At 39.5% G+C, this 27,224-nt stretch overlaps 1 protein-coding gene across 1 annotated transcript in view; it reads left to right on the top strand.

Annotated features, from left to right (window-relative positions):
- CPNE4 (copine 4) overlaps positions 1 to 27,224 on the top strand; it is a 244,692-nt gene that overhangs the window by 126,447 nt on the left and 91,021 nt on the right. Inside the window, exons 3-7 of the mRNA XM_075495585.1 lie at positions 1,265 to 1,444; positions 16,125 to 16,196; positions 19,783 to 19,857; positions 25,594 to 25,677; positions 26,607 to 26,696. Coding sequence (XP_075351700.1) covers positions 1,265 to 1,444; positions 16,125 to 16,196; positions 19,783 to 19,857; positions 25,594 to 25,677; positions 26,607 to 26,696 — 501 coding nt within the window. The remainder of the gene's footprint in view (positions 1 to 1,264; positions 1,445 to 16,124; positions 16,197 to 19,782; positions 19,858 to 25,593; positions 25,678 to 26,606; positions 26,697 to 27,224) is intronic.

The raw sequence follows: 27,224 nt of genomic DNA, 5'->3' as shown, positions 1-27,224 counted from the left end.
GTAGCATCTGTTTGATGATTAACTAAAGGATTTCAGCTGTTAAAGCTGTCAATCTGACACCTTTGATGAGCACTAAAATAAACCTGTGCTACCGGGAACTGCTCGTTTTTTTCCCCTGCTTTTGATTTACTTGACTCTTTGTGTCCTTGCTGATAACTACTAGCAAGGCTAATGCTTTATAAACTCTGAAAAGTGAAGCAAGCGGCTGTCATTTTTTGCACAACAGATGTTCCTGATCAGGAATCAGACAAAGGATCTCATCACTCTTCCTCTGAGCAATTTAATTTGTCTGTTCCATGGCACACCAGCCACCTCCTGTCTAGTGACTGATATGCCCAAGTCCTACTTCATTTTAGGATCAGTTCTGTTAATCTTACAGAATTATTAGGTTTTTTTCTGTGCCAGAGCAAAGAGAGTGGAAAAAAGGAAATTGCTTCATTGTTTATGGTGTCACCAATAATGCATCATAATGAAAAGTAGCAAAGGCCTACTTCAAAATCGGAAACCCAAGTACTACATTTTAAGAGAACTAGAAAGTACTCTATGAGCACTTTTTTTTAAGAAATAGCAATTTAGATTTGATGGTGTTTCTTTAGCAGTTGTAAGGCTCAGAGGTAGGGATAAGCAGCGTATAATCCATCAGATTCTTGTAGTGCAACTTAGTGAAGTGAAAAAATTGATATATTTTTAAGAAGAGTTGTTTGCTGTGGATCCAGTTCTCCACTCCTTAATCATGCAAGTTGTCCAAAATGAGTAATTAATGAGGTTTTTGTTTGCTTTTCCATTTAGTTTGATAAAACTGTATCGCTCTGCTGCTGTTTTGTAGTGATGGATGGGTTCTACTGGAGATGTAAATTCTATAGTTATTCTATAGTTAATTTCCCAGTTATTAGACCAGCACAAAAGACAGTTGTTTTGCCTATGCACAGCTCCTGACTCTTCCTGCTGACTGATCTAGTATACTCAATGGGGGGCAGTCATTGCTCACCCTGCAAAGGAAGCTGCAGACTGTCCCCTGTGTTCCTGCCGATATCTGCCAAAGATTACTAGAAGGGAGAGGCAAGGAAAGTTTTTCATATCTTGTGCATGTGGCCAGCCCTGCACAGAAATGGCAGCTGCTACTGCCCATACACGTGGTAGTGCCTGTGGCCACAGTCAGAGCTGTCAGTCCTGATACATGAGCAAACTGTATTTGAGGAGCTCATTGTAGTCCATCACTGGAAGAAAGAGAAACCACTCATATGACCTCTTTTCCATTTGGCAGGTTGACAGGACAGAAGTGATTCGAACCTGTATAAATCCTGTCTTCTCTAAGCTGTTCACAGTGGACTTCTATTTTGAAGAGGTGCAGCGGTTGCGGTTTGAAGTCCATGACATTAGCAGCAATCACAATGGGCTGAAGGAAGCAGATTTTCTTGGTGGCATGGAGTGCACTCTTGGACAAGTAGGTATCACTGCCATTTTTCCCCCTTGTCTCTCATCTTTTGTATGTATACGAAATATATTGCTTTGTTAAATGACTGATGGGTGAGATTTGTCATTCATGACAAAATTCTTAATCGGTGCTTTGAACAGGATAATTAAGAACTTCTGCTGGTTTGATTTACTGCTGTAGTATAGCTTCAAGTCAGCCAGTGCTATAGGAAACTGAGTGTCAATGATTGGACTTGTACAGTAAGAGCACAAGCTTATTACACCAGTGTTGAGAAATAGACTGATTTGGGAGAAAGTTACTGTTCCTAATGTTATATGGGATTTAAAGCAAGTTTCAAGTCCAAGGAATGCTTACAAATAAACTTTATTCGCATAGGATAGTGCCTGATGATGTGGCAAATAGAGAGATGGGGTTGGATTCATTTCCCTGGCTCTCAGTCATCCAAAAGTTAGGTGTCTAGACTGTTACTCTTCTGATTTCCATCTTTAGTTCAGTGGAGAGAAACAGACAGTTCCAGTGGTTGATTCATTCCACCTGAGACACCCATCATAGATTAGGATAAATTGCCTTCAGGAGATACCTGTCTTTCCCCATCATGTATCAAGAGAGTCTAGACACCTGGCTTAGAGTAGATACCTAGCTTTATAGATGACTAAATTTAAGAGTGATGAGTCCTGCCTACAGGATCGATATCTAGAGGTCATCAGAACCAGGTCTGCAGCAAATTCCTATATTGCTGACTGGTAGCATGCTACAGTGTCTCAGGTATCACAGTCTATTTCTAACGGGCAGACTTTTTGTTACGCAGGGTCTCATAACACAGATCTCGGCTCCATCCATAATGGCAATGCTGAGGATGGTCTCAGTTTCACTGAGCTGAGTGTAAATTGGCTCTCCACTCTGTGGTTTGGGGTAGCTTGTGTGACAAGAGAAAAGCAATGCTTTCATTTAGATTATCCATTGCAGTGCTTCCATGTAAGTTTGTAGCCTGAACATGGTAGCTTGGCATGGAAGATGCTGCAAAGCTTTTGTTTCCTATTTTCTTACCTTTTGTTGTTGCTTCCTCAGCCCCACCACACATGAATCCCTTTGGTTTTCTTCTCAAAGCCATTGCACCAAACATGCTGAGAGAGGAAAAGTCCTCTCAGTGAGAGAATTAATATGAAATATATGTATTTACTAACTTGAAAGCTCAACATGAAGGTATTGGTATTTAGGATACTTACAGTGCACGATAAAGTCTGTTCTTTGCGATGGACTTTTTGTGGCCTCAATCAATGAAAATAAGCTATCCTATAACACCAAGGAGAGTGAGAAACAAAGAAAAAAGTTATTACAATGTTCTTCTCGCTTAATTGGCTTGAAAATGAAGGGGAAAAAAATATCACTGCTGCTGCCTGTAGCATAAACGTCTTTATAATGATTTGATCTCTATAAATAGCACACAGCTGGGTTGGTTGCAGTGTACTTTTAATGGTAACCAAGAAAAAATAATAACAGTGTGAAATATGTTCACAGTAATGTAGCCTTGAGGACTCTGATCTCATATTTAAACTTTCTATGGATTCCTCCCCCCCGCCCCTCTTTCTAGATTTTAACTTTACATAGTTCCTCAACTGATCTAAACCCCCAAAATGTTAGTGCTGGAATTGTCATCCAAGCAAAGCCATTATGAGGAATCCAGCATTGAAAATCCTGCAGCACAGGCTGTACGTATGGAGCTTACATTCATGCTTAGCTGTTTGGTGTAATTACAGCATTTTTTTAATGGTGATCATAGAGCCGTGGCATTTCTTGAGATAATTTTGACATGAATTTGTTGCTCTGCATCATTTTAATGCCTGAATAAAACATGATTTTGTGTGAGAGTGTATGCCTGCCTATCAGTTCACTTTCCCATTGCAAGTAGGTTTTATCTGAGACATCCAGGCGAGCTCCAGATTTTTAGGCATAGTCTGAAAGACTGATTCCCTCCCCACCCCACATAAATGTGCCAACTTCTATTGCGCTCTTCTAGGTAATAGTTGATCTATAAAAGATTCACTGCTACCTGTACCTGTTTGTAGATCATCATTTAGATGTGTAGTAAACCTGCATATTTGCCCAAATCATGTAATACTCCTACCCAAAACAAAATTAGTAGGAATAATAAATACTGGGAAAGGCAATAGCGTGGTTATGCAGTAAGCTGACAGAGAGACGTGAGTTACTCTTTCTTCTGATCTATCTAAATCTTAACATGCAGCCTACCCAATAGATACAAGCTTATTGGAAATTTGGGGTCTTGGATGCGAATGATGGAGAAATGCCTTCCTTTGGAAGGTGTCATTATTAATAGTCTCCTCCCAAATGCTGTAATAAGTCTGTGTTCCAAAAGAGTGATAAGGGCAGTGACTTGTAGGCTGTTAGACCCTGAACATATACTGTCTAGTGACAACCCACTGGAGTTTCAGCAAGACATATTTCTACTGCTTTTGTGGACAAGCCAATTCTGTGCCTCTACTGGTAAATACTGTGGTTAGCAGCATCCTGGCATGCAATCAGTTATACCTGGATGTGAAGAGTAGATGCATCAACGGGCATTTCATATGCTGCAGTATTTAAACACAGTAGAGCAAATGGTTGTGGATAGATACCTGCTGATTAAGAAATTAAGTAATTAAGAAAAAGTCAATGTGCTAAATAGAGACATTTCCTTAAAGTGGTTTGTTTTGTCCGTCATGCTCAAGAGTTGCCCTTTCAAATAAAACAATAGCAGATTATCTCTTGAAGGGTTTGAGAAGGAGGAGGTTTAGTGCAGGGGTTTTTGGGGGAATTTTTGGTGTGTTTTTAAGTACTAAAAGTCTGTCCTTCCACTCAGAAAGGCTCTTTTTACAGTCCAGTTTCCCAGCTTCTTCAGAGTGTCCTTGGTAACATGCTGAATTGCAGAATGCTAACAAATCTGTTCCGTATGATTGGAATGATAGATCAAGCCCTAAAGTATTAAAGAAGGTACTAAAGTTGAAAGTTCAAACAAATTTTCTTCAGTTAGTAGCATCATCTTAAAATACGGTCTGTAATTATATGTAGTTTATAAAATGGATTTTCTTATGGAACTTTACATCAAGAGACTGTACCACACTCCAACCAACTAAGCTGTCTATGCTGTATTACTTTAAAAAAGTGGCATTGTCAAATGGTAGGTTAAGATGCGTAATTAAAAATTATGCATTTTAAAAATGCGTTATTATTTTTCATTTTACAGTTCATTTCTAAGTAACTGCATAAAACTAATATCTAATAATACTGTTTTTTAACCGTTAAGTTGTACAGTCATACGACAGCTTCTTAAGCAAGGAAACTACTGTGTTGTGCTTGTAACCTCACAAAGATTATTCCGAATCTAAAGCATATTTGGGAAATTATGGGACACTTTTTTTTTTAACAGTGTTGTCCTCTAAAACACAACAGAGTGTGAGACATCCTTTATCCAGACATGTTTGTGAAAGAAGTTGTTTGGGTTTTACCATTGGCTTTGGCTTGGTTTAGGAATATAGCTATAGAAAGAGCAGATGAATTCTAGCAAAGTTAACATTTCTAGTTTTTACCCTAATTTTAGGTATCTGTGCACAGAATTCCTACCTGGAAGACATTTCTTATCAGAATTTGAGCACGCAACCAGTTTATTCTGACAAAATCTGTTAATTCATGAGTTCAAGACTGAGTCTGGATAATTTCATCCCACATGAAATAACTTTGAGGAAGGTATGATTGAGAAACCTGTGTGAGGCTGGAAGTGGAGACTAAACTGTGACAGAATAGTGAGTGTGTTTCAACTGAGCCTAATGAAAAGCTGAAATTGGAGGGAAACTTTAGTGCAGTTTACGTGAAATGCCAGGCAAGGAGGTAGCATAGACATTTGGGAATGTGTGCTCTTCCTGTTCAAATCATGAAATAATTTAAGTCAGGAAGGACCTCTGGAATCTCTAATTCAATCTGCTGCTCAAAACAGATTAGAGCAGGTTGCTCAGGGGCTTGTTCAATCCCATTTTGAATGTCTCCAAGGATGGAGATCTCACAGCCTCTCTGGGCTTTGTCCTAGTGCTTTGCCACCCTCACAATATCAATAGCTTCCAGTCCCTAGGGTTCGCCTACCTCAGGCAAGACCGGAGAAAAGCAAAGGCATAATGAACCCTCACTCCTATGTTGTGTACAAACATTTACAAATACTTGTAGTACCCTTCAAGTGGCAAAAGAAAGTCTGCATTGGCAAATCAAAGCAAGGATGACTTAGCCATAGCTGGTCTTGCTTTGGGAGGACGGGAGTAATAGCAGCCTTCTCGAGCTGCTGCTGTAGATGACAGCTCTCATCCTTTGGAGTGGGAGTGTTGGGGTAGAGCAGTGGTTTGGCGCTGTGCTTTCCACTACAACAGAAATGGCTTGGGATGCTCCATCAGGCTGTGCATCTGCCCACTAGTCTTCTAGCTCTTTGATTTACTCTAAATAGTTGCTGTTCTTTGCATAGACACCAGAGACACCCATGTATCTTTGTAGTGATAAGCAGTGAAATCACAAGCAGTAATACTTTAACTGCCATTAAGGGACACCACTGTATAAAGGTGACCTCTTGCTTTCATGTAGGTGCTTTAGGTGCTATGAATCAGTTCATACTTGGTTGTGGTTTTACAGATGTTGTCTGTAACTGAGGAGAGTAAATTTTTCCCCTTCTCTTTACCGTTTGTTTTTTTTTCCCTTTCCCCTTCCCCATCCCTAGGAAAAGTGTTCAGGCACTCCACTCACCCAGACTAATCACTTCCAACTGAATCCCCATCCAATCACTGAAGGTTTTGTATTTCTGCTGCTTTTTGGTTGCTCACAAAAACTGTGATTGATTGTTTTGAGGGGCAAGAGATAGATTTATTGTTTTTTTATTTAGTGGTTTGGGTTTTTTGTCCATCAAAAAATAGTGGGGAAAAAAAAATCTTAGATGGACAAACACTGTCAGAAATTTGATAGCCTAATTTTTGTGGTATTCAGCTGGGATAGCAAAACCCCAAACCCAAGTCCTTTTCCGTTTATGTGTTAGTGCCTTCATGTGTTCTGAGCCTCTCTAAAGCTCTCTTATTGGAATTGTTCAGTTTTATATTCCATAAACTTTATAAAGCATTGAAATGGCATCATTTAGTCCAGTAAGGGCTCAAACTTTCTAATAGCCAAAGTTAACTTCTTAACCACACAGGAATTAAGTATCAGGAGGGTAGCTTAGGAACACTTTTTTCCTCTGAAGTTTCAGCCTGATCTTTAAGAACTCACAAAAATTGTTTTGATGAATAATCATTTTCTGACAAGAACTAAAAAAGCTTACATTGCCAAGACATTCCTGATTACTGCTTGGCTGTGCCTGCAACATCATTAAATTATAGGAACCAGTAAAGTTGTTATTGCTTAAATGCTGTGAACCATCCCAGCTCTGCAGTGTGGGAATAGCCTTTGTGGCTTTTCTTTCATTCCTTACCATGGCTGGTCTTTGCCATTTTCAAATTTGTGATTCCATTCCTTGTTTTGTTTCTTTTAATTTACAGAAGTGTTAAAATATTGTTACAATTCACAACTCCCTTACTTGCTTGACTAGTAGCACAAGTAAAGAAAACTGCAGAGATGTACATCTTTTCCTGCCAAGAACCTTTTCAAGTATTATTTAGAGATTTAATATTTCCCCTACATGCATTTGTGTACAAATTATATTGAAAATCTTCCTTCTCATTACTGAGTATTATTGTTTCTTGTGTGCTTTTAATAATATATGCCATTAGCAGATTATGCGCTTGAAAATGCTGACTGATTATTAGTTCAGTGTCAGCCATTGCAAATTCCCTTGCTCTTGAATTGGAGAAAGGCTAGAAGAGCCATGATTGCACCTGAACTAATTAAATTGAAATAGTTTGTATGAGAAAATTTGTTTAATAGACTGTTGACTGCTTCTGTGGTGCAAAAGACATAGGACCAGTTTTTTCAAGGTATTTGAATTCCTAAATCTCATTAGATGTCTGTATGCCTTCTTAGGTATCTAAATACCTTTAAATACTTGGCCTTTGATCTCCTCCAAATGAAGTTGCTCAATTCATTAGTGGGATGAATAATGTACTTTATTAAATATGAATGTCATTTTCTACCAGGGCTGACTCAGAGCACAAGCAAATCACCAACGCAGCACTCTTCCCTAACTTTAGCTAACCATTTAAACACCTCAGTTATCCCCAGGAAGCTCTTGGCTTGCCATTGCAGCATGATCTCTGAAGCTGTAAGATTTTCAGTTCTAGATGAATCTTGCCAGTCAAAGTTAATGGAATTACTTGTACAGTGTGTACTGCTTTGTTTTTACATACTTTATCTTTTTGTATGAATTACTGTAGCAGTCTTTAGAAAAGTAATTTAAAATTTAGTTTGCTATTATAATGAGTTATTATTATGACTAATTATAAAAGGGCTGCTACACTACATACTAATTAAATTCAAAGACCTTTTATGCTATTGATAAGCTATTTCCTGTAATAACGTTATTGCCTCTTGTGATAGGGATATCTTTTTTCTCATTGTTCTGTTTTGATTGACTGTTTTCAGGTACAGATCTTTAACAAAGACAGGGAGAGGTGTAATTCAGCTGTAAATAGACTGTGAGCTGATCAATACTATAGGGAACAAAATAAATCTTGAAGAGTGGTGAGTATGGTACAGAAAGTATCATATGCACAGGGAGGATGATTACAGCACCAAAACCGTCTCTACCAAGAAAGAAGAATTCTGTGAGCAGTTAGAATGAAATTTCCTTCATTATGGACATAAACATCTGAACTTGTTCTCTTGCAGGGATTTCTTGGTATCTCTGAAGGGGTGAACTCCTCTCCAAAGCCTTTTTTTCATGACAGTGGAGTAATGTCACTGGCGTCTACCTTCTGTCTGGTCTCTTTTCATGTTGAAATGTAGTATGCTTGATGCATTTTTGACTATCTGCCACCATTTGTGGAAGTTATTTGGTGGATTCAGAAGCAGCTGGGGGATAGATAGCAAGACAGACACAAGCACATCAGAGCTGTATAAATCTTGCTTTGTCAAAAAACAGGCTAAAGATGAATGAGTGAAGAAGGAGAGACAGTTTTTACACTGTGAGCCAGAACTACCTCAGTTCTTCTGCCTTTGCTTAAATCAGTCATTTACCCACACAGGTAAAATGTTAGTTGTCTGTCATTTTATTTTTGGGTGTTTAGAAGCTTACAGTATTTGACTTAAATGGATTAGAGCAAGAGCACACTAATATTTTAATTGACAAGCTTCAAGATACATTTTACATTTTGAGATTTAAATGTTAAATCTCAAATCATTTGTCTAGCCACTCTGGTTGTATCAATTCTACTTACAGTGATATCATGAAAGTATTACGGTCCTTCATTTGGGAGACTTTGTAGCTGTGAAAAAGGTCCTTTAAGGGTTGTACTTATTTATGCAAGAAGGGGAGAGCTTAAGAGAGCGTGTACCATAACTAGTAAACACTTTTGATATGGTTATGTCCTGAATTTTACATATCGGAGTCCTTCTCTTGCTATACAATGAGGATGAAACTGATTTTGGAAACACAGTCATTTTAATTGTATGTGTTAAAATCTCTGCCCCAGCTTGGCAAGATAGCAATTGCTTGTCAAGAAAGGAGCAGAACTTAGATAAAAGATGCTTTAGGTTAGGCCAGCTGTGCATCTTAGCACCTTTTGTAGCAAACAATTCAAAAAGCTGTAACTTCAGGAGGCTCTGAAAAACTTAATCAGATCAACTGTTGTGTTAGAAAAGCAGGTTGCTGTACAGTGCTGAGCAGTCTGAACTTGGAGGCTGAAATTTCACAAGTACTTGTCTCACTTTTTGAATCCAAGCAATGCTGAGCACAGCATGGTACAAGCAAAAAAATCCCAAACTAGTGATTGAAAGACCCAACACAGTGGTTCCTCCCCAGAAATGTGGAGGACAGCCCAAGAAGGCTTAAATAGCATTCATCCCCTCTCTACAAGCAGTGGGGTGCAGGCAAAGAGGATGACAGTAAGAGAGAGACAGATTTCTTATAAAGTGGGTTTGAAGCATTTAATGTTTTAGTGGCTATTAGTTAATTTAACTGGAAAAGGACAACTGACACTGTGTTACAAGAATTTGAAGAATCCCCTCTGAAAAGGAACATATTTGTTCACTTTTCTAAATTGAGAAAAACAAAATGAAAATACGGAAGGCTAATGTAAGGTGGAAGACTCAATTTTCTCAGTTTGGGGTATTAACTGAGCCCATCTTAAGACACTAAATCGTAACTAACAACTGAGGCAAAATGCTTGGAAAAGACAAGTGCAGGGCATGGAATTAGCCCTTCCTGAAGTTTAAGGAGGGAAGAGGAAGCAGAGCTGTGGTACTGTGAAATGTAAATCATTGTATCACAGAGAAATGCAGTTTTGGGCAGAATGTGCTTCCTAGTTGGCCTCACCAACACCACCACAGGGAGGTGTACACACTGTTGTAAACAAAGTAGTGCCATGTTTAAAAAAAGATGCTGATTGCTGAGTGAAATATGCCACTTCAGAAGCGCATGCATACTGTGAGCAAAAAGATGAGACGATTAGCTCAGAGAGGTTCAGTAGAGGATCAGTAGGTAGTGTCACAGCTAGAGGTGCGTGAGTTAGCAGTCCAAAAGCAACTGGAACGTTCACGAGGCTTAAGCTGGATACTGGTGCATGAGCTAACATGATGTCAAAACCATGGACAAGCCTGAGAGCTTACAGTGGTCATTCTGCAGCTAGAGAGGTAGTTCAACTGCAATTTGGAAAGACAGAAATTGAAGTACTGCCTAGGGGAGGAAGGGAAAGTAATGCTTGTTGAGTTAGAAGCTCTGTCAAGCCACGGAGCTGGTCAGGGATGAACATCCACTGGAGGGCAGTTAGATGTCTAGAGAAGAATTTCCAGATTTTTGCAAGGGTTGGTGAAAGGTTCAAAAGAGACGTTTTTGGAAAGAGTTTGATAGCTACTTTTCTTTGCTTGATATGTCAACACAGTTCTAGTGAAAGCTGTTAGAAAAACGCGCTGTTTCTACATGTACCATTGCTGTTTGGTGGGAGATTGCTTCTCCAGACTCGAGGTTATATTGTGTGTGGCACCAAGGGCTCTGTGCTGGGCAAATGAATGCATTTGATGGTGAAGATTCAGTCTGTGTAAAAGGCATTTGGATCACGGGAAAAATGCTAGTAAAATGTGACTAGGTGCTCTTTGCAGTCCTAAAAAGAGTTGGGTCTGCTAGAAGAAAGTTAAGCAACTGTGCAAGTCCATATAACAGGAATAACACATCTGGGAGAAGAATTAACACAGAGGTGCTGGGAAATGATTGTTCAGCTAAAGCTATTTCACTGACTAGCCCAGCTGCCAAAGAAGAGATACAAAGACTTCTTCAAGTTGTGTACTTTTTGCTTAACCTGGCTGTCTAAATAACTGAATTTGGGGTTCCTGTAAGAAAGTCCAATGGGCAGAAGAGGCCAGTCTGAATAAAGAATTTGAGACATTGAAGGAGTTATTTAAAATGATCCTAATCTTCTGGTTTTGTAACCACAAAGCTAAGTTGCGTACACTCTTACATGTCACAAAGCAGAGTATTTGCCCAGTCCTTGGTTCTGTCAAAATCAGAGACCAGTGGTTCACATGTCACAAGAGTTAACAAAAGCCAAGTGTCATAGTACATAAATAGAAAAGGAGCTATGGTCATTATCCATGGACATTTCAAGAAGCCTTTAACAAAAGAATATTGGTGTTATGTCCAGAGCTAGATATTATACAAGTCAATTTAATTGAAGCAAGTAAAGAAACAAAAACCACACAGCTTTCTGATCCCAGAGGAAATGTGGAGTATGACCATCAGGCCTCTGGCTCAGGATCTCATTGACCTTGCAAAACTGAGTCAATGCTGTTGAAAGAACTTGGACCAGCCCCAGCTGTCAATGTAAACAGGACTTCTCAGTATAATGTATGGAATTTATCTGTTCCTGCCAATGCTAAATCATGAGGTTAAAAAGCCATATTGAAATGTTCTCATTAGTTTGATTTGTAAGCATTGGGAATTCTGTATGATATTTTTGAAAGTTATCCCTATATATGGTTAAGGAAGGACCACACAGGGAAATATATTTTAAAAGGTTCTTACACAAGCCAGGTAAAATGGGTCATTATATTTCACAGCTCACCTTACATAGTGCTGATTAGTCATGAGTCAGACATAGGAGAGAGCAAACCTTCATCAGTGTCCTTGTCTCTGAGTGACTGCTGAGCAATGTGCTGTACCCAGCTGGTGTCAGTGCCTCAGTGCCTTTATCCGAAGTGTTGCATCTGTTCACACTTTTAAAATAAAAAAAGCAAAGCACCTTTTATATATTTTAAATTGGAAATAGGATCAAAGGGCAACATGTGAATCCAGATTTAATTACAGCAATATAGAGCATCTGTTCAGATCTGTCCTTAACCTATTTGGGCTTGTATGTAATAAGGCAAATTTAGATCATCTTCAAGGGAATTTCCCACCCCCATCTTACCACAGAGCTGATATCCCTTAGCACTGCAGACCAGAAATCTAGTCGAGATGATGTTCTGTTGAGAACATCATCTGTTCTCAACATGTTCTCAACATGTTCTGTTGAGAACATCATCTGAGTCTGTATCTGAGTGCATATCTTCCCTTTCTGAAACAAAGCAGCGGCTTTTACATTCTGTTCCTATTCCCACCTCTTGCAAACATATTCAGTATGATAGGTATTACTGGACATGTGACTGTCTCAGGCCAGAACTGGGTTGTAGTTTATATGTGGCTGTAGCTGGAAATAAACTTCACTTCACTTCCTGTGTCTCTCTTAGCCTCATCTCTTAAATCTCTGAGGTTTCTACATCCATTTGTTCACCAGTAGGTCATGCTTCTAATAAAATGTTCATGAAAAAACACGTTCTGGAAATGTAATGAGGCTTACTAGCGCTGAACTGGATTCTACTATCTGTGTTTTAGAAAGGAGAGAGACTTTCTGCACTTCTTCACATCAGTTTTGGACAAAACACCTTTTTCTCTGAAGTTGAAGTTTTAAATTGCAAGTTTTTGAAGTAGGAGTCAAACCAAAGACTCCTGACAAGTGGAAGACCTGTAGTTAATTACCTTCTTGTAAGCCATTTTGCCAGTTCAGCTATCTCTGTAACTCTGAGCTTAGACATATGCTTTCTAGGCCCTTGAGTTATCATTGTTTAGCACTTGCTGTCTGGCAATCAGGTCAGCAAATTCTTTTTATTATAATATTCAGAAGAAGATTTACACTGATAGATAAACAATAACTATGATATGTAATTGATGGCAGCTTCTTTAGAAGTGGTTCTTTTAACCGATGAGAGCTGCTTTGTGAAGTACATGAACAAAAAGGGCAATTTATTGCTAAGGAAAATAGATTCCTTGACAGTTACTGCAATGATAGTATGCAGATCCTAAATCGCTAATTACAGTTTGAGGCAATGATGTTGGCACATTGTTGCCAGATGGAAGATTCGTTTTACTGGCCACTTAATTAACAATTGGTAAACGGTTGCACCCAAATACACATATTTACATATGCAGAGTGCTTACTGTATCACAATGATGCTAATGGCTTAGAGAGCGAGTCTTATTAATGTGATCTACTAATGGGAATGTCAAAATAAATTATCTTCTCTGGAACTGCAAGCCACCTATCTGCCACCTGCATGGGAGCTCCCGAGCTTCAGGTTTCTGTCTGCCCAATGCCTCTTGAAAGCTAGGACACTTCCCAAAGCAGCAAAGGGAGCTGTAGGAATTTGGGTAGTTCAGGGGGAGAAGTCCTGCTGTTTCTAAAGGAGGCTAGCTGAAAGACAGGTTCCCAACCAAGTTCTATCTCATACCGGGGGTGTATATATATGTAACATATCTGAAAAAGTTTCTGGTACACAATACCCACAGCTTTCAGTGGAAGAGCTTAATGTATTTTACAAAATGGTCTGTGCATCTCGGGGAAGGGGGAGAGGGCATAGAGATAAATGGGCCCTGCTTCCCAGCTGCCACAATTCATTGTCTGGTTGGTACAGAACCCATAGTTTAATGATATATTAAGAATAATCTGTCATATTTCTGTATTATCTCTCATCTGAGAATCTCAAACAAGGTTTTCAAATTGCACCTCACAGTTCACAGGAGCACAATGCATTTTACTTGAACCTGTTTAGCTGGCAAGAAAAAGGTATGGGTGCCTTAAGGGGTCACAGCAAACAATCTTTCCAAGATCCTAGGGAAGAAAAAGGACATCTGAATCCTGGCAGTACTGGTCATCTTACCTGTACTCCTGTCTGTTGTTGCCACTGACCAATGATAGTGGTGAAATCCAGAAGTTAATTTGGAAAAGTGAGTGAGATGATGGCAGCAGGCTGGTTTATGGAAGGCAGTCCAAAAAGGACAAGTGTTAAATTATTCACTTAAGTAACAGCCAGCTGCAAAAATGCAGGGTAAGAAACAGCTGGCAATCTGAAACAGTCGTAAAATGAACATTAGTTAACAGTATCATGGTGTTCTTAAAATAAGTCAAATGCGATTCTGGAGTGTATCAGCAGCATAGCTTGCAAAGCATGAGAAGCTCTTCTTGCGTAGGAGGGACCTGGAGTATTGTGTCCAATTTTGAGCGTTATTCTACGAGTAGGATATGGACCAGTCCACGAGGGCTCAGCAGAGAGCAGTGAGAATGGTTTGAGGGCTAGGAAATTTGGTCAAAAAGGAGAGATAGGACAAACTTAGGTTCTGTATTAAGAAGACTGTGGAGACTGTGGAGAGTTGATATTAGTCTTCAGATATAAGGATTGCCTGAAAGAGGAAGGGAAAAATATTGTCTTACTTATTCATGATGCGCTGGACAGAAATAATGGGCTTAAACTGCAGAGAATTGGGTTAGCTGTTAGGAAACTATATTTACAGTAAGGATAATGAATACCATAATAAACTGCCAGAGGAGGGTGTTTCCCTCTGTCTCTGGATACCTTTAAGAACTGATTAGACACACATCTGTCAGGTATAGCTGACCCAGGTGTAACTGGTCCTGCATTAGGAATGAGAAGCTGGTCAAAGTGATTCTGGATGTCCTGTCCAGCTCTGTGGCAAGCCTGTTATCCAGCCCTGTGATGGCTCTCCTATTTCACATTTAAAGCCCATTTAAAACTTGCTTCTTTCCTCCTGCCTCCATCATGACAGTAGCAGAGGATAATCTGAGGTGCCACTTTTGCTTTTCTGTTCAGTTCGGCAAACTGATGGGCAGAACAAACATGTTTCCCCATGGTGATGTTAGGCTAAAATTTACATCCTATTCACTCCTATCTCACAGCACCTTTTTTGCCTGGCCGTGACTTTGCATTACTCACACTCCTCCGGCTCTGGCCATTACCTACTGATGTGGTTTATTGCTGAAATGTGCATGATGCCCAGGACTCTAATGAAAGGCCTAGTGCCTTTCTTTTCCCTTGATGATTGCCTCTCTTTTATAACTAATACTTCTGCGCGTTTTGCCAAAGATGTCTATTTGTGGATCATTTTATTCAAAGTGTTCTCTATTAGCCATCCGTGATGTTGAATGGGGAAAAGGACTGTTTCTAGTATAAAAGCCACCAATCCAGAGGTTAGGGTTTTTCCCAGGGCGGAAGCAATCTTTTGCTCAGTATCTGCACAGCACCTGGCACAACACGATCCTGCTGCAATATTGTCACATTAAAAATAATATTAATTGTGATTCCTAAGCTGTGTTTGGAGTTACCTCTACATCTGTCTACTTTTTTAAGTTTTCCAATTAAAAAATAAATAAATTAATACATAGTTTACTTTACAGAGAAGAGGGACCTAATATACTGGGACATCACTGTAGCTTACTAATTATGCATTATTGTAAGGGTTTTTCCTTTTCTAATATTTTTACTGGTCTAGTTTTAAATGTTTCAAGATTGTTAGGGAAATTTAATGATTATTGGTATAAGAAATAACATAATTTGTCAGTGTCACTCTGATAACATTTATTTGAAGTATCTATAAATTGGTCAATGGACAAGTTCATTTGCAATGCTGAGGTCCAGGGGAGGTCTGGTACCTGGTAAGCAAAGGAGACAATTTTTGAACTAAAACTATGGGGCAGATTGCTTGCTTCTGTCCTGAGTTTAGAGTTGCTGATATTTTGAAATAAAATAAATGCCTTCTCTTTGAAACGGACTTCAGTTTCCTATAAAAATAAATGGGTTTTGGAGGCATCTCTGATAGATTTGCTGTGTACGGCTCCCCCCTTATTATGTTCTAAGTCCATTTAAAGCTTGCTTCTGTCCCGCTGTCACCATCATGGCAATAGTTGAGGAAAGTCTGAAGTGCAGTTTCCACTGTTCCGTTCAACTCAGTGAATTGTGTTCTTCCCATTCTGCTTGACCCCATCTTCTTGCTTTGTCCTTCCATTGCATCCTGTCTGCAGGCTTCCTGGGCAACCTTTCTTCTCAGTTGTGGTCTTACTGTGCGAACTCTGATCGTGGATTAAGATACAACCTTGATACAAAAAAAAATGCAACATAAAAATTAGATCACGTCAAGCCATGTATTTACTACAGATTCTAATTTTTTCCCTTTGTTTTTATTTTTGTGCAGATTGTTTCTCAGAGGAAACTCTCCAAGTCCTTACTCAAACATGGAAACACAGCAGGAAAATCATCTATAACAGTAAGTCAGTCTTAAATACACTCTCATTTTCCTGTTATTTAGAAACATCTAATGTGACTAATTCTCCCTGAAAGCATCCTGCTAAGTAACCAGAACAACCCTTGATTGAGAAATGTATTTAAATTGTTTATTTAACAGATTACTTGCACTGTTTCTGACAAATGCTTGTTGTAAGGAAATGGCAACAAATAATGTATGATTTGTACAAAAGCCACAATATTTACTACTACTACTTTTAAGGTACTTTGATGACAGCAAGAAAGTTGTGCTGCTTGATTACTTTTAGGTGAAGCTCTAGAACCTTCAGAAATTCATTTTGACCCGCTTTGACACACGAAGGAGTCTGATGTTTCTCAGGCTTTGGGCTTTTTCCAGTTTCTGAAAAAAAAACCCAAAACCAACTCAAAAAACACACACGCATCCAGCAACATTAAATGCAGAAGTTTGATGAGATTAGGTATTTTAGCTGTGTTGTAATGCAATTACGGACTGGATAGTTATAGCAGCCCCATGTGTATCTTGAAATCTGCAAATCAATGTATTACCTCTCTTTCATCTTTCTGTTTGCTGGCTTGTTTGGGAGATCAAGCTTGTCCGCACTGAACCTAGCATGCTTGTGACATTTGCAGTTCTGCATTAAGACAAAGACTGTAATAAAATATTCTGCTTTGGGGATCTCTGCTCTGTTGCCTCATGGGGTTGAGAAGGATTTTTTTTTTCCTTGATGTGCAATTAGCCAGATGGGTTTCTTTTGGCTTGATTGTTTGGATTTTTTTTCTGCCTTCGGCCACAGAAGAGGCAGCAGACTGTGAGAAATAATGCTTTCTGAGAGTCCAGGGAATTTTCTGTCTTAGATGTCTTCCTTGGTGCCTGGCTGGGAAGGGATTTGCTTAAATGCATATGGTGAAACTCATTTTTGATCTGTGGTTGGAAAGGAATTCCCCACTCTTCTGGCTGAATAGAACCAGGAGAGAGTTTTGCTCCCTAAATAACTTGGTGTATTTTGCCCGCTGGGATTATCTGGGCATAATTCATCTTGCCCATCCCTGTGGTGTTCTGGATCCCCCTCCTGCTCTATGAGGGACATGAAGGAGTTTAGTGTTGTGAAAACACAAATGCTCTAGCTCAACTAAAATCGTCAGGCTTGCTAGGAGGGTGTTCTGGCAAAAATTAATGGTCTGTGATGTACAGAATATGAGAGAAAATGAGTTAATAGTCCCTGCTGGCCTAACACTGGATGATAACCAGGAACCATGGACCTTAGTTACTTGCTTTGGCTTCCAGCCAGTGGTACTAAAGAGCAAGTCGACTTTACTCAAATGGGAGAAAATTGAACTCAGACAAAAAATATTGTGTGAGAAGTTTGCTGTCTCAACAGAATAAGTCAAAATCAATATATATCATTATTTCTGGACCTGGGGTACATAGCAGGTGTCTGTCAAATATGGAAGATACAAATACTAGTTTCCTAACTTGCCCAATGTAGTGAATTATGAGTACTTTGTAGTATTTTGAAAATTCCTGTCTCAGCATGTTTTACTTGAATTTTATTAGCCCTTTGACTGTGTAATGTCTCATCAATACAGTTTTATCATATGACTGTGGGATAAAAACAGAACTTTGATCAGCTTCTCCAGTTGGACATCTGTCAAACTTTATAGGAGAGGGTTCATTATTTTCAGTTAAAAATATTTGTGAAACTTGGTATGCAAATCCCGGAGTGCTGTTTGTCATATACAGCTTATGACCTTTTAAACCATCAAACTACATGGAAGAGAAATGTGTCAGATTCTAAGCCAAATTTCCAGCAAGCTCACATTTGCCTGGAGCATGTGAAACACCACATATGTGCTCGTGTGATGGTACTTTCATGCACAGTTAAGCATCTGTGCTCTTACAGGCTGCATGTGAATATTTTGCATGAGGAAATACCACAGTTCACTGCTGTAAGGTGTCACAGCTAGAATAGTCTTAATGCCCCACAGTCCCTTTGGAGGTGTCCTTCCTCCAATGTAGGCTTACCTGCAGGCTGCAGACCCTCAGAGGTACCTCCTCTGGCATGGAGCACCTCCTTCCAAGAGTGTATCTCCAGCTGTGTCCTCAACAACATCCCCTTCCCCGTGCCTCCTCCTGGATCTTCTTTAGGGTGGCCTCACAGGCTTCCTACTGCACCTCCCTTTGTGCTTCCTGCCTCTAGCAGCTGCCACCCTTCCTTAAATATGTTCATGCAGAGGTGCCATATGCACCTCTGATGCGTTGAAGTTTCGGGATGCAGTTGGTAGCTGCTGTCCACTGCCAAACAAGCTGCAGCCAGCTGTGACCAGCATGGAGCAGTTCACGGCCTCCCCACACAGGTCACCCCTCCAGCCCCTGCTACCAAAACCCTGCCAGTTATGCCCAATGCAGAATCCATTAGTTTCTGTCAAAGAAAGAAAAAAGGTGTTAAAAAATCCCGATGATGCTGAAGTTTATTGAGGCTGTAGACAGCTTGGCTAATTCCTGGGAGCTGCATACGTGGGCAGTAAAAACATCCTGCACTGCAGTGCTCTGACTGCAGCTCTAACCTCAGCAGCCTTCAGCTGGTTTGAAGAATAGTTGGGATGTCCCAGCGGCTCCCCAAGGACCTGGAGTCCGTGTGGTGGAGATGGTCTGAGCTTGGCTGGGGAGCTGATGTGGCTGCCAAGTATGTGGCTGTGGGCATGAAACACTCGGGAAATAGGTTCTTTTGGGTGATTTACTCTCTGGGGAGAATATTTACGATAGGGAAAGATTTTATAACTGTCAAACAGAATATAATGTGGTTTGTTTCAAAGAACACCTTTCAGTGAAATATCCCATCTTTGGTTAATACCTTCTCTCCACTGAAGCATTTTAACGGCCTAGTCAAGAAGGCTGTTTTGATTGGGTTTGTTGGGTTTTCTTTAACAACATTGCACAGCACAGCGACTGGCATCATTATCAGCAAAGCTTACACCATCTGAAAGAATCACACAACATTATTTTAGTGTTACTTTCTTCTGACTCGGTCTGCAGTAAATGGTTTTGCCAATGTAGCTATTGCAGAAAAACTATACCAAGAGAACTCTCCTACTGTAAATGTGCCTTTCATGGCAACTAGTGACAGGTGACTTCACTTCTTTTTCCATTTAGCTTGCCAAAGGATGCTGAAGCAGCATAAAAATAATCTAAGCTTTAGACCCAAATAATACAACTCTTGTATAGCTTTTTTGTCCCCTTGGACACTGGGAGACTGTGGAATTCACCATTGTCCTATCTGAGGAAAAGTACTTGGTCAGAGGAAAGGGATCCCTGATGGACGTGGAGGTCTGTCCATTGACAGGTGATTGACAAGGCATAGACATGTGATACAAAGTGATAGAAGTTTGTAGGCTTAACAAGGTGCCACCCATCAGCGGAGCAAGGGATTCACTGAATGCTCTTAGCCCTTCCTGATTCCAAAGAGAAACATATTAACTTGTACCATATTTCAGTTTCCTAATGGGGTCTACAGTCTTCACACTGGAAAATAGCATCTTTCTCCCTTTTCATTACACCATGCAAAACTCAAATGTAGCTTTCTATTTAGGTGATTGCTGAGGAATTGTCTGGCAATGACGACTACGTTGAACTTTCATTCAGTGCACGGAAATTGGATGACAAGGTAAGCTGCTTGATATTAACCTTACTGAAAGATGTAAGAATGCCTGCAAATATAATTTGATGAGATTTTCCCTGACAGATATTTTTTGCCTTATATGATTAAACACATCAGAGATTTCAGATGAATGTTCACAATGAGGCTTTCCTCAAGTTGCGAAGTAATTAAAAAAAAAACCTCAAGGGAATCTAATTAAAACCAAGACAATTTAATTACGCTATAACCAAGACAATTTAATTATTTAAAATGCCACAGATCAGAAGTGCTTAGAGAAGTGAGCTTTCTATAAGTAGTCAAAGATGTTATAGTTGAAGTAAGCATCTTAAAATAAAGCTAGAAAACTTCATAACAGCTCAGTCATGATATACATTTTGTTCAACAAAATGTAGCTTGAATGGGAGAAAAACTCTTGCATATTTGTTAAAAACAGTTTCCCTCTTTAATAAGAAAACTCTCCACTGACTCAAACACTGCTCTTCATTATAAGGGCTACTTCTTTCTGAAAATATCTGTGTTGTTCAGCCATACACGTATAATAAGCACCCCAAGCAATACACAGCCCAAGAAACCCAGATGACTGCTTGTAAGGCACACTCTCTGTTATTTCCGTGTAATAGAAGACATAATTATTTGAGGTAATCTGGGGAATATCTTTGTAATTAATAGATGTCATCAGACTATGACTCTCTTTAGATAATAGGGCTTTACATATAATTGAAGATAAGATTATTACAATTGTACTCAGTCACAATATCTACCATTACTATATAGTCCCTTCCTATATATAAAGCTGCTTCTAATTAGAACCATATGGTAACACTACACAAAAGTTTATGATTCTAAGGCTCTAAGCATGTTCTAGTAAACATTTGACATGCGAGTAGTTTAAAATCAAATCAGTGAGAGTACTTTTGAATACCTACATCAGATTTTCAAAATCAGGCCATAACTGATGAATAATATTTTCAGTTGAAACTGCCAGGAAAACTCAGAGAAGCAGAAAGTACCCAGAAAGATTAATGGTACCAGAATTTATTTAGAACATACAGGTAAATAACATTACTGTGCTCAGGATCATTAACAATCATAAATGATCAGGACCTTAATTTGCTTCTCGTCTGAAAGATAAATTACCTCTTCCTTCAGAGTTGCTGGAGTCTTAGTGTTTCTGAATCACGTAATTTATTTAGGTGTCAAAATGTAGATTTAGCAACCTCTCTTTAGGCAGACATCTTTAGGCCTGATTTCCGAAGTTGTACACAAGTTTCTTCCTGTTCCACATGCTGTGACATCTAGAAAAAAGAAAGGAAATGTACAACATAATAAGGCTTCACTTGGTCATTCCTTTTCCACAAATGTAAAATGTAATCTGATGTAGATATGATTGCTTATGGCTCTTGTTGGTATAAATTAAAAGGATACTGCCAGAGTGTGCTTCTGAGCCAGGTCAATGTTGTCTGGGCAATAGCTTTAGAGAGTGGTTGAAATACTTTGTGGAGATAAATTGAGGTGGATCATTCTGAAATATTGCAAGAACATTGTCATTCTTACCATTTTAACATGCCCAGTCAAGGTGGGCTTCATCTAACAAAAAATTCCTGGATCGTGCAGTGTGCAACTCAGGCAATGACTCATCATATGTTATCTGAATCAAAATTCCAGTCTTCAGCTGATGAAAATCACTGGAAGCCTATTACAGTTGAAAGAAGTCTTCCAATTTCCTCCAGCTAGAGATGTAGCTCTAAACCTGGCTGAACCTTGGCTTACCTCGTTTATAAGAAAAGGCTAGGGCTTTTGGTATGGCTTATAATGAACTTTGACATCAGTAGATGCAAGGCACTATTAGTAATTATTGTTATTAAGGTTTGAAATTACTTAAATTGTATAGTTCAGCCATTGGTGAAAAAGCATGAATGCCCCGATGTCATGTAAAGGTCCAAAAAAACCCAGAGAATTGAGAAGAGCCTATCTTGTGGAATCCTAAGCATGGTTTTGCATGCCTCTCCCTACTCAGAGGAGTGAAGACCTGAGTAGAGATGTGACATCAGAGAAGCAGACTGAGGGCTGGAACTGGCCTGGGATTCTCCTGAAGGACAGGGGAAGCATGTGGGAGCAATCGTTCACACTCTGCTACACAGGGGCACTTTTGTAATCCCAGGGGTTGCTGCCCTGGTAGCTGTGAGGGTGGCAGAAGACAAGTTGAAACCAATGTCTCACAACCTGGGGATAAAGGAAGGGATGGGAGGAGGTTCTGGGTGTGCTTTAAGGATAAAAAAAAAAATTATTTCCATCCATTACCATCAGTGGTATCTTGAATGGACAAGAATTTTCTTCCTCCACCTTTTAAAGGAATATTCCTTGAAAGAGGATCCAGACTGTGGTGCTTAAACATATGAGTTTCCTCCACTAAGGAAAAAGGTGTGAACAACACATTTTCGGCAGATTAAACAAAATTTGTTGGTATAATTTAACAGGCAGTATATGTTTGTTGGCTTTTTTTACTCCCCCCACATAAAACTGCAAGAGTTTTAGGGAGGCCATAAAACAAGTAAAGCCTACTCCATTTTTCCTGGAGCAGTGGCTGAAACATTCAGTAAAAAATTATAGGAAAGTCACAGGTATGAAAGTTTCTTTTAGTTAACTGACTTTGCAGAGGTAAAGGTTATATTTTTTATTGCAGTGCTTGTTGGGAAGGTTTAACTGCATTTTCATGTTTTATTGAAGCCCAGTCAGCTCAGATGGCACATCTTTGTTTCAAGAGATCCACTGAGAACACTTCACAGTGGAACAATAACTTTTGGAAAGGTTCTATTGCATTAATAGCTGTGTCACAATTACCATAACAAGCAGCTACGTTTTTATGATAGCTATAATAAATTATGAGCACTGAGGCAGGCAAACTGCTTTTCCTGTTCTGAGAGAGGCAGTTATCATTGCTTGGGAAAGATTTTCCAGCAAATGTCTGCAAAATACAAGCTACTATTGCTTTTCTATATATTTCCCTGGTACTAAACTACTAAAAAAAAAAAAAATCCTTAAATGCCCTGTCTTGCTGCTGAAGATTTTCAAAGTTATTAGTGTCTTTTGGCTACTTCAGCCCTTTTCTGAGAGACCTTTGACTTGACCCCCAAATCTGAATTTTAAAAAGTGTCATGCTCTGAAAATTAATGTACTAAAAGACATGTCAAATTAGGTGCTCAGTGTTATTACTGAGTAACCACTGCATATACTGTGTGCATTATATAAAGAACAGTGTGCATTATACCACTAGCAAATGCATTACATTAATCATTTAAACATTATTAAAATATCAAAACATTAAACCTTTATTGCTGCTATTCTTCTTTCAGAGGATGTTCTTTTGAGATAATGCAAAGCTGTTAGATTCAGCGTAACAACGAAAAAGCTTTGAAAACATTAATAGCTATGAAATAAAATGTTTCTTCAGCATATTGAGTTGTTATGAAGCGTTTTCAATATTGAAGGATTTTTTGTTTGTACCTTCATTCTGAAAGGAGTTAGGCTTCATTTTTGCATTGAAGGGGGGGTGATATAAGCTATCATCCAGCATTAAAATCTTTCCCTTCAGGTGGGATTGCCTTGGTAGTTAAAAACAGATATTAAAAATTACTTCCCTTGTGCTGATTTGCTGTTTCAGCTTTCATGATACTCAGCTGGGAATGGTACTATATTTTGAGTCTTACACAAGATCCTGGTTTCCTTTCTGAATTTTTCTGCACTCCAGGGTGCATTCTTTGGATGCATCAGTTTGAGCTGTTTTCTTTCAGATAACTTTTCTTATCAAACATGCATTTGATAAAGAATCTGTTAACATTAAGCTTTTACTCAGCTTCAATCAGTATACTTACGTGTGAGAAGAGGAAGCTCAATCTTTTTTAACCCTATGCACTCTGGATTTTGGTGTCACTATGATTAAACCAGCACCCTCACTCTGCTTGTTCTCTTTGCTATGCAGTAGTAATCTGGCAGAATTTGATCACCAAAGTCCCCTATATACTAGCAGTTTCAAGTGCTGAACAGAGTCCAGGTAGTAAATCTACATCAGGGCCCTGAGGCAAACTCTGGAGTTACAGACTTGTTGGGTTTTTGCTGGTTCTACACACTCTTACATTAAATGTCTTGTAACCACATAATTGGAACAAATAGGCAAGCATATGGCTTTGTTGTTTAGAGCTCCACGTGATAAAATTTAACAAATACACATGCACATGCTTTGCATCAGTTTCTAAACATACCATTACCTTTTCTCTAGTAGGAAAATAAACAGATCATTCACAGAACAGCACTCTGAACACATTGATAGGTGTCATCTTCAGGGCATGGAAAAGACTTGAGGTTGCTTGAGCCTTGCCCAAGGCTTTGTGGTCCCTAGGGACTCACTTCCTTCTCCAGATATTCAAATTCAGGTGTCCTTTTTCAAAGCCCTGGATTTCTTTGCTTGTTTTGCAGTTGTGGACTTGTAAAATGCCCTAAAGATAAATTTGACCCAAATGATGTGCCTAGACTTTGGCTAGCACTTTATCCAAAGCTGTTCCCATCCCAGCAGCTATCCAGCTAGTCAGAAATAAGTATGGTGGGCATTTGGTGAGGAGAAAATTGTAGAACTATGCATATTACAGTCATTTTTACACTAGCGCTTTTATAGAAACACCAGGAGAGCAAACAGAATTCCTCACTTCCCCAAATTGATTTGGAGGTATGTGGTTTTGGATATGGCCTATAGAGAAGAATAATATTCATATGCGTGAAGTTAATCATGTGGTTCTTTTGAAGAAGAAAATGAACAAGGGAGTTGAAACTACAGAAAATGGGCTGAGTCCATTTGAATCGTGCTCTTGCAGCATTGCACAGTTAGAAGTTTCAATTAGCCAGCTTTCCCTCTCCAGCTGTGGAGGGCTGACACCCAGCTACTCTTCCACCCCCCAGCCAGCATGTCCAGAAGAAATGAGATGTTGAAATAAAAGAGGCTGTAGCCAGACTGCAGCAACACTACAGAAAGCAGCTTAATTTAGGTTTGCATAAGAACGCTCAGGATTGTTAGCTGGATGCAAGATTAGAGGAAGGTGTTCTGCAATGCAGTGAGTAGGTGAACCTCAATGTCTGTCACAGATTTGCTTGTACTTAGAGATATCAAGTAATTTTCTGCTTTCCCCTGCTCTGTTTGTCATCTTAACATGGACCATGTTATCACATCCTAAAGAGGACTTGCTTCTCTAATCTTCTCTAATCCATGTTGCCGGTACTTGTGTTAGCTGGTAGCAGCACATGTCTTGGCCAGTTAACTTCTGTTTTGAGAGGGTGGGCAATTAGTGTGAAATTCAGTCCCACTGTAGAATATGCTTCAAAGGGCTTTGCGTGATAAAACTGATGTCAAAAGACCAAACAGGTATGGAGACAGAACAAAACAAGCTAGGTGAATAAAGGAGCTAAAGCTCAGGAATCTGGACTGGGTGTAAGAAGGGAAAAGGCTGTAAAATGACATTTTACAGTTCTGTCGGCCATGATTGAATAGTCAAACTGAGAACAACAGCAGTGCCATGGAAGTCCTCGTGGAACAAGCACAAGAATGAAATATTACTGAGAGACACCAAGAGGTCTCACTAAAACTACGCTGGCTCTCCTTTTTCATTAGCAGTCAGGGAAGCACTAGTGCACTGTGCCTGAAAAGCTCAAAGAAAAATAAGTCTCAAGAGTAACCTGTCCTATATTTTATTTTAGGATTTCTTCAGCAAATCTGATCCTTTTCTGGAGATTTTCCGGATGAATGATGATGCAACCCAACAACTTGTTCACAGGACTGAGGTAAGGAATAGGGTTGGATTTACTTTCCAAGGACACAGGTGGACTGTCAGGAGGAATAGTTTATGCTTCCCATGTCACAAAGGGTATTGCAAGCACCCACATTTAAAAACACCTCTATTTCATGTGTAATTATTGACCAATGGGTATCAGGTCTTAACTTATGCACATGAGAGTGGGGGAAGATGGTACTGAAGCCAAAGATCCAAATTTAATTAAACTGGCAGATTTTCTGTTTGAAGGTCAGGAGTTATACATATTATATTTAGTCCAAACATTGCTACAGACAGTATCATATTTTCCCATTAATACTATGTTTCATCTTCTCCACATCCTCCCAGGTTGCTGGTGCTAAAGAGATTTGTAATCTGGGTGCTTTGCATTTGTTTCCTAAGTCCCAGTGTCATTACTGCTTCCATGGTAGTGACTGACACTGTCTTAAAAAGCAGCATTTAGGTGTACAGGGTGGAGCTGTGGCAGGTATTAGGAATTATGAGCCTGTCTGTTATGGATCCCATAAAGTCTTCCTGGCAAGGCAGACCATGTGTCTGTAAATTGATGCTGCCCGTCCCCATTGCCCAGTCCTGCATCTCTTCCATGGCTTCCAGTTCAGGGATGTATTCCACGACCTTTACCTTGCGAGTTACACCCCCACTCAGGCATGGCAGTACTGGGGCAATCTCTGTAGCATGATCTGTGTACAGGTCCATTTCCCACCTGTGATCCTTTTTGGGACTTTCCAGAGGAGTGTTGCAAACTGCAGGTTGCTCAAGGGCACATATCCCATGCGTGTTGTTCTTCAAACCTCTAGCTGAGCTCTGCTTTCTTCTCTTTCTGGTGAAAGTGCTGTATTGAAAATTGTGGGTCTTGTTAGCATTCTGTTTGGAGATGCGCAAATGTTAAGGGTTTCCTTCCTTTCTTTTCACTCACAGGTTGTGATGAATAACTTAAATCCAGCCTGGAAGACCTTTAAAGTGTCTGTAAATTCTCTGTGCAGTGGAGACCAGGATCGCAGGCTAAAGGTCAGAAGTCATTCCTACTTCTTGAATAGTTCTACTCACAGAAAAAAAACTTTGTCTCCCTTTTTCAACCGAAGATTGCTACTCTGCACTGCCCTCTTCTTTGATGGAAAAGATGATCACACAGGTGCTTTATCATTACCTCAATCAAATTAAGGATGCAGAGAAGTGGTAATCCACTGTAATCAGTAGATTATGCTCTATACTTCTTACAGTAACCTCAAAAAAATGATGGGGCTGTTTTTGCCAATCAGTTGGATAATTTGAACCCAGCATCATTTAACTGCTGGAAGTATACTCAAAGGAAGTGGCAGTCCTGTCACCATTTGAACTACTATTTCCTCACTTTTGTGTCTGGAGACCCTCTGTAAAAGAAACACTGAATTATGAGATCTGTTATTATATATGAAGAATGGGGTGGCCACAAAAAGGCGTGTGCCATAGTAATGATGGTATTACTAGTCAGCAGAAAGACTGATGGTTGGGAACTTGGAGCTTTGCGTAGAAAAATTTATCATCTTATGGCTAATT

Source organism: Mycteria americana, chromosome 2, assembly GCF_035582795.1.
Source record: "Mycteria americana isolate JAX WOST 10 ecotype Jacksonville Zoo and Gardens chromosome 2, USCA_MyAme_1.0, whole genome shotgun sequence".
Classification (NCBI taxonomy): domain Eukaryota; kingdom Metazoa; phylum Chordata; class Aves; order Ciconiiformes; family Ciconiidae; genus Mycteria; species Mycteria americana.
The sequence above is the reverse complement of the archived record's forward strand: the minus strand, read 5'-3'. Positions and strand labels throughout refer to the sequence as shown.